The sequence below is a fragment of the Brugia malayi genome (genome assembly GCF_000002995.4).
Source record: "Brugia malayi strain FR3 genome assembly, contig: Bm_v4_Chr3_scaffold_001, whole genome shotgun sequence".
NCBI lineage: Eukaryota > Metazoa > Nematoda > Chromadorea > Rhabditida > Onchocercidae > Brugia > Brugia malayi.
Genome location: NW_025062477.1, coordinates 12,075,320 through 12,090,543, shown reverse-complemented (window position 1 = coordinate 12,090,543; position 15,224 = coordinate 12,075,320). Strand labels below are relative to the sequence as shown.

The 15,224-nt window shown below is 21.1% G+C and overlaps 1 protein-coding gene across 1 annotated transcript in view; it reads left to right on the top strand.

The window, feature by feature from the left end:
• Positions 1-3,932: 3,932 nt before the first annotated feature.
• Positions 3,933-15,224, top strand: part of Bma-tns-1 (Tensin, putative) — a gene marked incomplete at both ends in the record, with an annotated part of 71,013 nt that continues 59,721 nt past the window's right edge. Inside the window, one exon of the mRNA XM_043080932.1 lies at positions 3,933-4,082. Coding sequence (XP_042936866.1) covers positions 3,933-4,082 — 150 coding nt within the window. The remainder of the gene's footprint in view (positions 4,083-15,224) is intronic.

Below are 15,224 nucleotides of genomic sequence, written 5' to 3'. Positions count from 1 at the left end.
TATTGCAAATCATATATACAAAAAAGCTATTTTACTGCCACAATAAAATTTTTTTTTTCATTTTTTTCCATCTTATATTTTTAATATGTTTCATTTAAATTAAATAATTTCTTCAAAAACTTTTAAAATTTGCTAAGCAAAATTTAAAAGAAAAAAAAAAAGGAAAAAGAGAAATTGGGCGGACATTTTGTTACATTTTGTGTTTTGTCAGCAAAGCAAAGCTAAAAGTGCAGCAATTGGAAAAGATCAAAAGTTATTGCTTTTATAAAAATGTAAACCAAATTGCCTTTTCTCAATTTACAAAAATAAAAATTAAAAAAAAAAAAAAAAATAAATTTTGATTTTTTTGATTTCTTTCACTAATTTTTTTTTTTGTTTGCAAATTTCTAACATATATATTACGCTAACAATTAGTTTATATAGGTTTTGAAAATTTTTTTGCAATCTTTTATTTCAATTTTGATGTCAAAATTTTGAAAAAAAAACCATAGCTATTCGCTTTTGTTTCCCTTTATTAATTTCTTTTCAGTTTAATTTAATGGCAAATTTTTGAGATTTTTTAAAAAAATCATTTTTTTTAAATTACCAATAGGCTTTATTTAATATATATATTTCTTAATTTTTTTTTTTGATAATTTTACAGTTTTGCTTTTGGTTGACTTTTGAGAAATAAAAATAATTTTAATTAATCTGTTTTGTTACAATAAAAAAGCAATTTTAATTTTCATATATTTCCATTAATTCATTAATGATAAATTGATAAAAACTTGTACTAAAGTTTTTTGATTATTAAATTGTGATCAAATTTACCATTTCCTCTTTTTCCTTTCCAAGAAAATTTTTCAAAATCATTTTAATTACACGAATCATCATATTCCAATAACTCATATTGTTCTAAATCATTTATATATTACTTATCCTAAAGTTTGATCATACTTATTGTAAAATGCATATTTCATTTTACTTCATTGTATTATCAGTTACAGATTCACGTCACGTACGCTTATCATCTATTAATGTTTACAAATCAGTAAAAAATTCCTATTTTCTTTTACAATAAAAACTTTTTAGTTAAGGTAAAAATTGCGTAAGCAATAAAATTTACGAATTTATGAATATTTCAATCATTCATTCCTTACAATTATACGATTAAATGTTTTCATGATATGATTCATGTATTATTTAAATAATATAACTTTGAAATATTAACCATTTTTTTTTTTAACATAAAATATTATTGTTTTAATTATTTTTTGATCTTTGACACAAATCATTGATTTATTTATATTACTTACATTCATTTTCATTTCTTGGTAATGTAACATTTTTTCATTTCATTTCCTTTTTTTTTTCTTTTTTTTTTTAAGAGAAAGAATTTGTCGAACGTGCAGGAAACTAAATTTTTTTTTTCTTTAAACTTTAAAATTTTTCATTTTATTCTTTACAGGTCTATAAAAAAACAAATTTCAGATTTATATAGCATATGAGAAAAACAAAAGCCGCCAAAAGAAAGAGCCAAAGCTAAAATTTTAGGAAAAAAAAAATTGATATATGCTGGAAATGGAAAGCAACTTTTCATCAATATAGCATCAAAAATTGTATTTGTTTGTATGAAATTTTGAAATGATTCAAAAATGTTTATTTTATTTACCATCACAACGAAATTTAATCAATATTTAAATCAAATTTTTCACTCAAATTATTTTTATCACAATCTTAATTATTATCACTGTCATCTTTTGTTTTTGTTATTATTGCTACAATTATCCTGAATTATATTGCACTGAAAAGGTAAAAAATGCTCCTCCAACAAATAAATTTTTTTATTTATAAAATACAAAATTTTTCCGTTTATTATTTTAATGCATGAGTTAATTTTTTCTTAGAAAAAGTGAAGAAACTTTGAAATTTAAAAAATTGTGAAATTTTGCTAAAAGTTTTTGCAATTGCATTATTGCATTAACTTTTTGTCTTTAATGCTTTATTAATTATTATCACTGCTACTATTATTATTAACTTATTGTCGCCATTATTGTTATCATTATTATATTATTTATTAATTACTGCTATCATTATTAACCCATTGTTATTTTTATCATTAATTATTACTATTATTATTATCTATTATTATTATTATTACTATTATCACTATTATTAATATTATTGCTATCGTATTATCATTTCTGCTACGTTAAGGAGAAAATTTCAATGAAGAAAGTTTGAAAAAGAAAAAGGAAAAAAAAGTCTCTGATTCATGTTCCCATATATTTTAGACACCATATGTTGCTCAAAACAGAAAGAAAATAATGTGCACATTTAAATGACATTATCATCATCATTATCATTTGTTATCATTTATCATCACAATCATCATTATCATTGCCATTATCATCATAATCATCATTCCACAATAATCCTCAAAGAGCTGTTGTGCTAATTATTTCTTCCCTCCTGCTAACTTAATATATTACTGTTAACGATAGGTAAATATATGGTAGTAACCCATAAATGATAATACTATGATATTACTTGTTGAATAGGATAATGATAATGATGATGACAATCATGATAATTCATGATACTTTGTCATAATTACCTGGTTAGAATCATTTTAATTTCACGCTACACTTACTTGGGCATTAACTGATGATGACAATGATACTATTACCTGGGTAAATAACAGTTCAACAAAATCATCAACATATAATAGTAACAAATAAATTATCTCTTTTTTTTCCTAGAACGGGTAATAATAAAACAATTAACCCACCCAGCATTATGGGTAAACATTAGCATGCTTACTTATTTAATAACATATTATCATTTCTTCAATTTATTCTTATCGTTTTATTCATTTTCCATGTTTTCACTTTTCGTATACGACATTTTATTATCATTTAATTGTCATTTTGATGTCAATGAAAATTTTACAGAACAGAGAGAGAAAAAAAAAAAGGAAAAAGGAGAAAAAAAAGAAGAAGAAGAAGAAAAGGGTTGAACTAAATGGAAGGAATACAAAAACTAGGAGCAAGAAAGAGAAACAGTATTCAATAGAATTTTTTCCATTTTAAAATTCTATTCAAATTGAACGATATTTTGGATACAATTATTATTTAATATTTACTGTTTACGCTATCATCTTCTACTGCTACTATTTATTACGCTGCTTATTATTCATTGTCCAAAAAAAAAAAGAAAAAAAGAAAAAAAAAATTTCCAAATTTCCTGCCAACTTTCTATAAAAATTTTCTAAAAATTGTCTTTCATTACGAAGAAATATATAAAATTTTCATTTTTAAATGAAGAAAACTACGAAACATGTTAAATTTGAACTACCAATTAATAATAATAATAATAATAAATCAAAAAATGAAATTGATACATCATTATTATTGCTATCTGAATGTAAAAAATTTCCATCTACTGATCATAAATTTCCTAAAATTTCTCATATTTCATTATTGCGACAGAAATTACACAATGATATCAATACTAATGCAATAACAAATGTAAATTATAATTCATCTAAATATCATCCAACAACAAAATTATCATCATTCTCATCATCGTCATCATCATCATTATCACTTATCAATCAATCAAAACGATCCGTAGCAGCAAGAGCAAAAACAACAACAACAAAGTCAATTTATTCCATTAATGATAAAGCGGTTAATGCATATTTAACTAAATCAAAAATTTCATCTACAATTTCTCCAACAGCTATAAAAATTAAAAAACCATATGCTTATGCTACTTCACGTATTTCTCATATTAATACAACAACAATTCCTCAATCAGTGCAAAAAAGTTTGCAATTGATCAATTGTAATTCGATCTATTTACGATCAAAACTATCACCACCACCAATTGATATCACTCGAAAGTTTTCTACTATTTGTTCAAAAAATGAAAATTCAACAAATATACCTATGCAATTATCAATGACATATATGGCTGACAAGAATTTTGGTAATGGACAATATCAAAATGATAAGATGGAAATGTTACAATTGAATATTCCATGGAGGAAAATTTTTTCAACAGCTCAACAAAATCATTTAACACTTATCGATAATTTGGTAAGTTTAAAATTTTAGACTTTCATAATTCACTTCAAAATTGAAGTATACATTTTTGTATTTTTTTTTATTATAATTAAAATTTGATAAAATAGAATGTTAGAATGTAATAGGTAAAATAAAGTAATAAAAGAGATTAATGTAAAATGATTTGATAAATATTTACAATATCAAATATAAATTAAACTTTTAAAAAAAACTAAGTTACAATAAATTTAAGAATTTTTAATGTTTATTCATTTGTATATGTTTGCACTTTGCAAGGTATTTGTTGAGATGAATATATTAGGATTGAATTGTTAGTATTTGTTATAAAGTAATACTTAACATTACTGCTAGTAAAACTATTCCAATTTTTCTTCATTCTTTAGAATTTCAAAAATTATTTGCCAATTTTTTCAAAGTTTCAAAAATTTTCCATATTCCTTTTAAAATTTGTAAGATATTAATTTATTGTTATCTTATGTGAATTTTTGAAATTTTAATTAATTTCAAAAAAGAATGAATTATTTTTTCTTGTTTTTATTTATTTATTTTTTTTTTTTTAGAATGTATTCACAACAACAGCAATTTTCGTGTTCCATTTAAAAATTTTTAAAAAAAAAAAACTTTTTTTTTTTTTTTTTTTTTGCTGCATTTAAAATAATTTAGTTTTGTTAGAATGCTAATTTATTGATCATACAGTTTAAGTGCTTTCTTTCACTTTCTTTTATTCTTTAAAATATGAAAGAAAGAATTAGAAAAAAAAAAAAAAATTTTGAAGAAAATTTTGAACACATTGTTTATTGAATTTATCCAAAAATAAAAAAAAAATAAAAAATAAAAGTAAACACAAATTGCACTTATTTCTTTCACAAAAAGACAGCAAAAATGTTAACAAACATTTCTGCTTCATCAATTCAATAAAATGTTATCATGAAAAATGCATGTGAAATGGAAGGGAACAAAAAATGATGAAAATGGAATTAAAAGCTATTTTGCTAATTTGGAATGATAGTTCAAGATCTAAATAATTTATCAGTAAAGTTCATTCCTAATTATATTTACAAAATTTATTAATTATATTAATGTATATAATTTAATAATAGAATAAATATACCTTAATAATAAATTACAGTTTAAATATGTAAATTTTTTTTTTAATTCTTTTTTTTATTTATTTTTCTTCGTTTCTTATTGTTAGCTTTATCAAAATAATAATATTTATATATCATATCTAATTTAAGTTTGTTTATTTGTTTTTTTTTTTTTTGTTATTTAAATAAATTTTGTCACATAACTCATCAAATTTGCTTACTTCCTCGTTTTTTTTTTTTCGTTTTTGACATAGAATTTCATGGCAAATATGCTATATACATTTAATTATACATTTAATTTATTTACCACAATATGATAAGTTTTTTTTTTTTTTTTTTTGTTCATTTTTATGAGTTTTTTTAAAAAAAAAAAAAAAAAAAAATGAATACTTTATTCTTTTTTTTTTCTCTCTTTCAGTCTCAATAAATTGACCTAAAAAAATTTCAAATATTTTGAGTACGTGTAAATATATTGAAAAGAAAGACGGTAATTCGTGTAAAATATAAAAGTAATCCGTGTAAAAATGTTTAAAAAGAAAAATTGAAAAAAATTTGAAATTATTTCTAACAAAAATTTTTTGATATAAATTTGCACTTTGTTATATTTCCTTAAATGATACAACGAAAAGAAAAAAAAAAAAAAAAAAAAGAAAAGAAAATTCAAAGCTAAAATTTATGTTTGCTCATTTTAAAAATGTTTAATAATAGCAATAAATTATTGCAATTTTTTCTTCCTTTTTTTGTGCTTTATTTTTCTTTCTTTCACGAATTTTTCATCTTTTAGCGTTTATTTTTAATTTAAAATACATTAAATTGATTAATTGCATTGCAATGCATGCCATGCATCTCACAAAATGCATGCAATCAATCAGTGATTCAATCAAATATATTTTCAAATAAATGCAAAAAATGATTTCTTTTTAAGTACTTAAGTATAATATATTATAGTTATCATAATCAATGTCTATTTATAATTATTAATATTATCTTCCATTACAACAGTTTATCATTTTACAATTATTTTAATTTCAATATTAAAAAGTATATTCGAAACATTAAGCGTTTTAGAAGCGAAAACATTTAACGAAAACATCTAATGAGGCTCCTTTTTTTTTGCTTTTTATTAAAATGTTTCTGTTTTCTTTTTTTAAATTTAAACACTACCAATTATTTACTCAAAAAAATTTCTTTCTAAACAATTTTTTGGCCGCCAATTTTCTTTTTCCATTTAATTTTTATTAAATCTAATTTAATTATCTTGCAAATAACTTGAATAATTCAAATATTTATTCTATTACACTAATTTTAATTTCTTTTTAGAGACGAACAATAAGTTTTCTGTATTTAGCATTGAAATTTTTGCTTTTTTTTCTTAAAAAAAATTTAGTTAAGTTATTTTGTTTATTCTGTTAATTTTATAACTAATTAATTATAACATTTTACTTCTTGTCTTTTCTCTTTGGCTTCTCTGTAGAATTTGAATTAAAAAAACAGAAAAATAATTTAGCAAACATTAATTAGTCAATATGATTGTATTGACTAATCAATATGAATTATTGATTAACTAGTAAATTATACAATAATACTTAAATTATGGGGTTAAAAATTAAATATATTAAAAGTAAAAGTAATTAAATTTTTTAAAATTTAAACAAATTTGTTCTATTTTGAACTTAAAAACATTTATTTCATTAAAGATGAAATGTTACAGAATGTGCGCTGAAGACAGTTTTGATAAATGGAAGTATTGTTAGAAAATGCATTATAATGAAGTGTTATAGGAGGGCACAAATAATTAATTGTTAAAATTTATCAATTTTGAATCAATGAATGAATGAATGGATGGATGGATGGATGGATGGACATTTATTTATTTTAATCATTTATAATTTTTTCATTCAAAAAAGAAATTTCAAGTTTGAAAGTGAGTTAAATTTTAACTTAAGATATTAAATTAATAAAAATTAAATTAATTTATAAGTGTGAATTATGCTTAATAGTTTTTAAGCTTAACAGAAAAAAAAAACAAACATTTTTATTTGCCTTAAAAAATTTTTCAACTTTTGAAATCACAAAAAAAAGCAATTAATTTAAAGTGAGATATTTGATAAAAAAAATTAGATTGAAGATTGTATTTAAATTTTTGATAGATACTGAAAGTATTATTAGACTAATAATATATGTGAAAAATAAAAACACTTCAAATTGTGAAAAAAAGAGGAAAGCAATGAATGAAGAATTATGAGGTCAAATTAAGGTCATTGAAATTATTTCAAATTATAATTTCGTTTGATAATAATACATCAACAAATAATCATTTAATCAATTAATCAATAGCATTTCTAACTATTGGACGAAGTTTTTTCTCATTTAACGTTTTAAATATTAATTAAATATAACAAATAAAATTTAAACATATATATATATATATATTTTTTTTTTTGGAAATAATATAATAATTAAAAATTGCAAAGGGACAAATTCCTCAAAGTAATATAGTAGAAAAAAAAAAGTATTTTATTCGGCAAATGAAAAGTATGAATTGATATGTGGAAAAAATAAAAAAAACCACCGAACATTTCTCAGAAATCAATTTTTAATGTCAATTGAATTAAATTCGAATATGCATACTTCTTTACATTTTTCTTTTTACAATACCACAATAATATATTTGTGTTTATACTTATATTTATTATTTATATGTCTATTTAAAGATGTCATCAATAACTCCATTAGCTGTTTCCATTTTAATTTCATCTAATTAAATTGCTTCTTGTTTTTTCTACGAAATTGTCAAAAACTAATGGTTTAAAAAATAAAAACAAACAAAGAGAAAGACAAATAAATATGTTTTAGCGTAATTATCAAAAATTATTGTTGTTGTTACGTTTATCGTTACCATTATCCTTGTCATCGTCCTTGTCGTCATTCTTATTTTTGTCATTGTTATTATTATTTTTGTTGTTATTGCTATTGTTATTATTGTTTGTTATTGTTTGTTGTTGACTTTTTTGTTGTTATTTGCTATTGTTATTATTGTTTGTTGTACTGTTACTATTATTATTTCATGCATTTATGCGACTCATTGAACTTCTAATGTGTCATTTTTATCAGTCGTCTAAAAAAGAAACAGGAAGGAAAAATGGATTAATTTATTTATTTTTTTAAAAACAACTAGAAATGCGCAACAATTTAAATATTTATATTTTTTTTAATCTTTGATTTTATTGGCTGGCTTTTTTCATGCACAATTGTATAGCTCTTATGATTGATAAACAAATAAATTATTAACAGATAAAAAGAATTGGGTTAGCAATTAGGTAAGCATAAGAAGAATAAACAAATAATTAGCTAAATTATCAAATAGCAATAAAAAAATGAAACTAGAAGGATTATTAATAAAACTGGAATAGAAGAAAATAAATCATAATTTATGAGTTTTTATGCTATATATAAAATTTATAAGCAAGAAAACAAAAAAGAATAATTGAACAATGAAGAACAAATAATAATAAATAATTAGAAATGAATATAATAGTGCAATAATTTACTAAAATATGAATATAATAATTAATAATAATAAAAGAGTAATAATGGATAAAAAAATAACAAATAAGTCGAAATGATAAAAAATAAAAGTAAACAAATGTGCGGAATTAGTAATTTGGGAAATAAATAATATAAATTTGATTGAATTTGTGAATAAAAGTAATTTTTCGATAAAATTATTACTGTATTTTATTGTCAACTGGCATACATTAAACAATCATTTATCATTTTAATTGCATAAATCATTTTGATAAGTGAATATTTTAATGTTTCATATATATATGTCAAACTAATTTATTCTATCTAATATTCATTTACTAAATTATCATTCAGATGAAAGTTCAAATTTTAAATTTGTGCTAAATGATAACATCAACAATTGATAAACATTGGTATGTTTTATTATTTCTTTTCTTTTTATTTTATTCACACTCATTATTAATTTTTTTTCTTTGCTCAATTTTAAATCAATTTATCAAATTTAAAAATATTTTTTAAAGCAAAAATTTAAAAATGTATAAAATGAAAACTTTAACTTAATTTTTATTGTAAATTTTTCATATAAAAATAAAAAGTAAGACTTAAATTTATCAAATATTGATTGTTATCACATTATCATATCATATTACTTTTATGCAATAATACTTTTAAATAACAATAATAACTAGTTTTAGCTTAAAATTATGAAGTATTTATAGCTATCCCATCATTAGCGATTTATTAAAGTAATTGATAGAATTACATTTTTGTCAAATTTTCGTTAAAATTAGTAATAAAATTGTTCTTATCATATGATATATTCATACACCAACAATAATAATATTATTCATAATAATGATAATAACAATAATAATCATAATAATAATAGTTTTTGTGGGAAAAATTCATTTTAAAAGGTAATTTATTCATCTAATTTATATTTATTATCCATTTTTTCTTTTTGATTACATAATTTCTTTTTTGTGTGAAATCATTCTTACGCAAATAAATACTATTTCCATATTTCTTATTTGTAAACTCTTTTCTAATCTCTTAATTTTTATCTTTTAATCGATCAAATCATTTAATCAATTTCCTTTTCCGATCTAAGTGATATCGTTTCCTCCTTTTCTCTTTTTTCTTTTCCGCTATTCTTTTCTTTTCTTTTTTCCTCAATCTCATTTATTTCATTCATTAGCAATTTCATTTCTCATTGATACATCCCGCTGTGCTATCAATTTAAATTTGTCCCTATTATAGTTTGAATTTTAAAATTTCCACTCAATATTATTTGAAATTTTTGTCAATTTATTTGATTTAAAATGAAACGAAAAATATTTATGAGCAAATAATTTTCCTATATGCTTACATTATTTTTAAATTAATTTTGATAATTTATTTGTATTTGAATATTTTTCACAACTGTGTTGTTGATTAAATTTTAATTAGGATTAAATTTTTTTTTTTTTTGCAGCTATTTGAAATTGTAAAAAATGTACATTTTACATATGCATGTCTGCACTTTAAGAAGTTCAAAAATGCTTAAATGTTATCACTGGTCACTATCACTGTCACCATAATTGTCACCATAATTGTCACCATAATTGTCATTATCATTCTTACTGTTGCTATATGTCAGCATTTCTTGTCATTCGCTTCCTTTTTCATTTCAAGTTTTATTTTTATTTATTTATCATTTTTTTTTTTGTCTTTTAATAGAATTTTCATATTATTCGTTTCCTTTGCTTCCATTATCAAACTTTTGCATCCAACAAATCAAAAGTTTTGAATTTTTAATTTATCTTAATGAATAAATAATTAATTATATTAGACGTTGTAGCAGTAATACCATAACAAATTGTCCTATATTAGGCTATTTTTCTTTTTTTTTTCAGCTAATCTAAAGTGCTAATCAGCTAATCTAATATCCATCATTTTTTTAATTTCAGTATACTCATTTCAAAAAAAAAAAAAAGAAATTATTTATATAAATCACATTGAAAAAAATTATTTAAATAAAAATTGTCCACTTGAATGGTTTTTGGCAATAAAAATTTTAATATTTTTATAAATGCTACATGTAAAAGAGAACGAAATACTTTTTTTCTTAAAAAAAAATTCAACATTTGATTTTTCCTAAATTTCAAAATTTTTATTTATTAAAAAGAATACAGACACTATCAAACAATATTATTGGAAATAAGAATAAAACGTATTATTATTATAATAAATTATTTATCACAGCGATCATTCATACTTCTTGAAATTGGTAAGAAATCTCTCTGCAAGAGAGTATGAGATGAGAAATGAAGAAAGAAAGAAATGCATTAACAATTAATGAAGAGAAGAGGAAGAGAGGAAGAGAGAAATTTTAAATGAAAATAAACCACTCAATTTTGTATAATTGTTAGACAAAAATGATAAAAATTAAATTCCAATTTTATTAATAGCAAATTAATAGTAATAAATCATAATTGGAATAATCAATATATTATGATTAATTGGAATGATTAATTAAATTAATAATTTAACTTTTCATTTTTATCTGTTCTCAAAATTTTATATCGTATGACAAAATGATAATATATGAAAAAATTTAAAAAATTTTTCTTTTCTTACTCAATAAATCAATTTTTTTTTATAAAGCAAAAATTAATTGATGTCTATCTTTCTTTTTCTCTTTATTCTTTCTCTAAATCTATAACTGTTATAATTTTAACAATATTTATTCACTCATTATTAATTTCATTTAGAAAAAAAAATGCCCATTTTTAAATATTTTAAATTTATTTTTCTCTGTTATTTAATTTATTTTTTCTTTCCTTTTCATCTTTATATATCAAATTGATGCGACATGTACACAAATATATTCGTATCCGACATCTCTATGCGACATCTTTGGTATTAACTCTTCTTATCATTTATTGCCATTAACAGCAATCATATTAAATGAATGTTAGTGGGCAGATAGATTGATATATCGAATTGAATGGTTAGTTTTGGGTAATTTTAATGATAAACTTGTTTTTACTCTAACACATCACATAAGGATTAAATATTTTTGTGTTAATTGCCATTCTGGTTTATGTAATTTTTCCGTTTTTTTCTTTTTTTTTAAAAAATAACTATTTCCATTAAAATTTCTTATTACTAAGTGTAGTTTGAGAAGAATTCCGAGCTATTTTTCACTAGTATTTATACATTTATGATAATATTGAATTAATAAAATTCGAGTAGAGCTTTTTTAAAAAAAAAAAAAAAAAAAAACATTTCTTTTTTTAACAATTCTCTTCTAATCTTTTTCTCTCTATGTTTTAGTCTTATTTTAGCTTACTTTATCTATTTTATTATCATTGTCATTATTATTATTATTATTATTATTATTATTATTATTATCATTATTATTATCATTATTATTATTATTATTATCATTATTATTATCATTATTATTATTATTATTATTATTATTATTATTATTATTATTATTACTGTTATCAATATTGCTTAGTATTGCCATTTTCCATTACCATTATCATTGCCATTTCAACATTATTATCATTATTGTTGTTGTTATTACCACTGCTATTATTATTTATATTGTCATTATTATCATTTATATGATTATCATTATTATTACTACCGTCATCACTATCATTATTACTACTATTATTAATTATAATAAAATGTTGCTATTATTATTATCAGTTGCTATAATTATGATTTATAAATTGATTATAAAAGCCAACACTAATACTATCAACGAATGAATTACTGCTATAACTAAAGTATCCATCGACAATAAATCTTTCACATTAATCTTTATTGTATTTCACCGCTATAAAGCTAAGTTGATGAAAAATTTTTTTGTTATATTAAAATGTAAAACTCATAAATTCAAAAAAAAAAAACATCAAAGAAAAATTTTTCAATAAAATCTTTATTAGTTCTGCAAAAAGAAAGAAAAATAAAATTTAAAATAGAACGATATACAATTATTGGATGTTCTTTTTATCAAACGATAAAATTCGAATAGAATGATAAAATTCATTGTATTTTCTTCTTTTTTTTTTCAATTTATTTAATGAACTTTTTGATTAGAAAACTAAGAAACGAAAAGAGAAAAAAAAAGAAAAAAAAAACATTACATTTTTATTAACAATAATATAAATGCTTTAAATTTATTATAATATAACTTTTTTGAAAAAAAAAAAATAATGTTTTAAATTCCAATTTTATAGTATTCCATAGATTCTTCTTTTTTCTTTTTTTTTTTTTTTTCGTAGGAATTTCATTAAAGTAATAATTTTCTTTTCTTTTATCTTTTTCATTATTACAACTTTTTTTTTTTCTCTTTTTTAAATTCTGTCTTTTATTAAAATTTTAAAAACAAGTTAATTAATTAATTAATTAATGCATACTTTTTTCTTCCCCATTTCCTCTTTCTTTCTCTTCCTCTCTCTCTCTCTCTCTCTCTCTCCTACTTATTTTCAAATGTTTACGATAAGATACATATTCATTCATCTGTGAATGGAATAATCGCGATTTTCAGTGATTTTAAGGTGGTAACCTTTTGCGCGATTACTGTTGTGAATTGCGCATAAATATGAAAAGGTCGCACGATGTATGTGTGTATGTGTGTGTAGGTGTGTATGTTGCGTATGTGTGTGTGTGTGTGCATGTGTGTATGTATGTATGTGTGTGTGTGTGTGTGTATGTGTGTGTGAATATATCCCTCCATATTTTATCTGTCATTCTTATTTGCTGCTATTTACTATGCTTTTGGAGGTTTCAGTAAAAAGGTGAGAAAAAGAAAGAATGGAGAAAGAGGAGAGGAAGAGGACACATACATTTGTCAACTGTCAACCTGATGAACCCACAACAATATTACGTATGTAAGGATACTTCATATCCACTTCTACTATCACTACTACTACTATTACTATTGCTATTTCTACAACGGCGACAACAACAACTTATTACGATGACAATTACTAGTTGTGTGTGTATGTGTGTATGTCTGTGTATGTGTATGTATGTGTGTAATTTAAAAAGAATAAAATAAATTTTTTATTTATTTATAATTAATAAAAGATTTATTTTAATCCATTATTTTCTTCCTATCTTTTCTTTTTTCTCTTTTGAAATTTTTTTTATACAATTTCTTTTTTTAATAATTTTTTTCTTTTAAAATTTTATTTTTATGCAATAATTTTTTAGCCTTTTTTTTTTTCTTCATTTTGCTAAAATTTCTTTTTTTTTTTTATGATATTAGAAAAAGAAAAATGAAAATATTCAATGATATTTTAACATTCACAATTTTTATTAATTTATTTATTTTCTTTTTTGAAAGAAATTTTATTTTTTTCTCTTTTTTTTTATAATAGAATTATTGGATTACTTATTGAATTATAATTTTATTATTTTGTTATTGGTGGTGATAATGATGATAGTGATGATCGGATAGTGGCGATTGTTGTTGTTGTTGTTATTGTTATTGTTGTCGTTGCTGTTGTTATAGGAAAAAATTTCAGAAATTATAATAAGAAATTATTAGTGAGTAGAATTATATATAAAAGTAATAATGTTAATAACGACGACAAATACAAGAATAAGATGAAAACAACGACAATAATAATAATAACGACAACAACAACAATAATAATAATAATAACAACAATAATAATAAGCACAAAATTATTTTCAGCAAATTATTGAATGACAATTGTTTTCTCAAGCATATCTGATATTTTTGGATGAAATTATTGTTTGTGTGAACCTGTAGAACACCTGTCATTTATATTCCTCTAAATTGTATGTTCATATTATATGCTTATATTAGTGAATGCTTTAATCTTATAACATATTTAAGTTTTTTTTTTTTTAATACCAATTTTATAAAATTTAAATTAAAAACTTTTCTATAATAGCTAAGAAATAATTGTTATTGCTTTTTAATATAATTATAGACTTGCATGCATGATGATACTTATCTCCTAAATATTTATGTAAATTTAAAAAAAATGACTTTTACAATTCTTTTTTTTTGCCATTTATGAAATTAAATTGAATTATTTTTTTTTTTGATAAAATTTTCGTTATTTTTTTTTTTTTATAAATTCTTTAAGAAATCAGTTGTAAGAAAGGATAAAGAAACGATGTTTTGTTTCCGAATGGTGCATAAAACGAAAGAAAAGGTTGATGTTTGATTCGAATTTTAAAGTTATGAAAAAATTTTTTTTCTTTTTTTAAAATTGTCAACAACTTGTGAAACTTTTCAATTTTTAACTTAAAGATTTCAAAGTTGTCAAGTTTATTTCTTTCAGCATTCATTCATTATAGTCTTTTTTTTTTCGCACAAGTTGCAATCAAAATTTAATTGTTGTTTTTAATAAGTGAATAAATTGGGCTTAATTAGTTTGATATTTTTGTAATAAAATCTTAATTAAGTTTTAATTTTATAAGAAATAAACTGAACTTATTCTGATAATGAAAATAGTTACTTTTTACTTATTTTATAATTACAATATTTGCTTTTTTC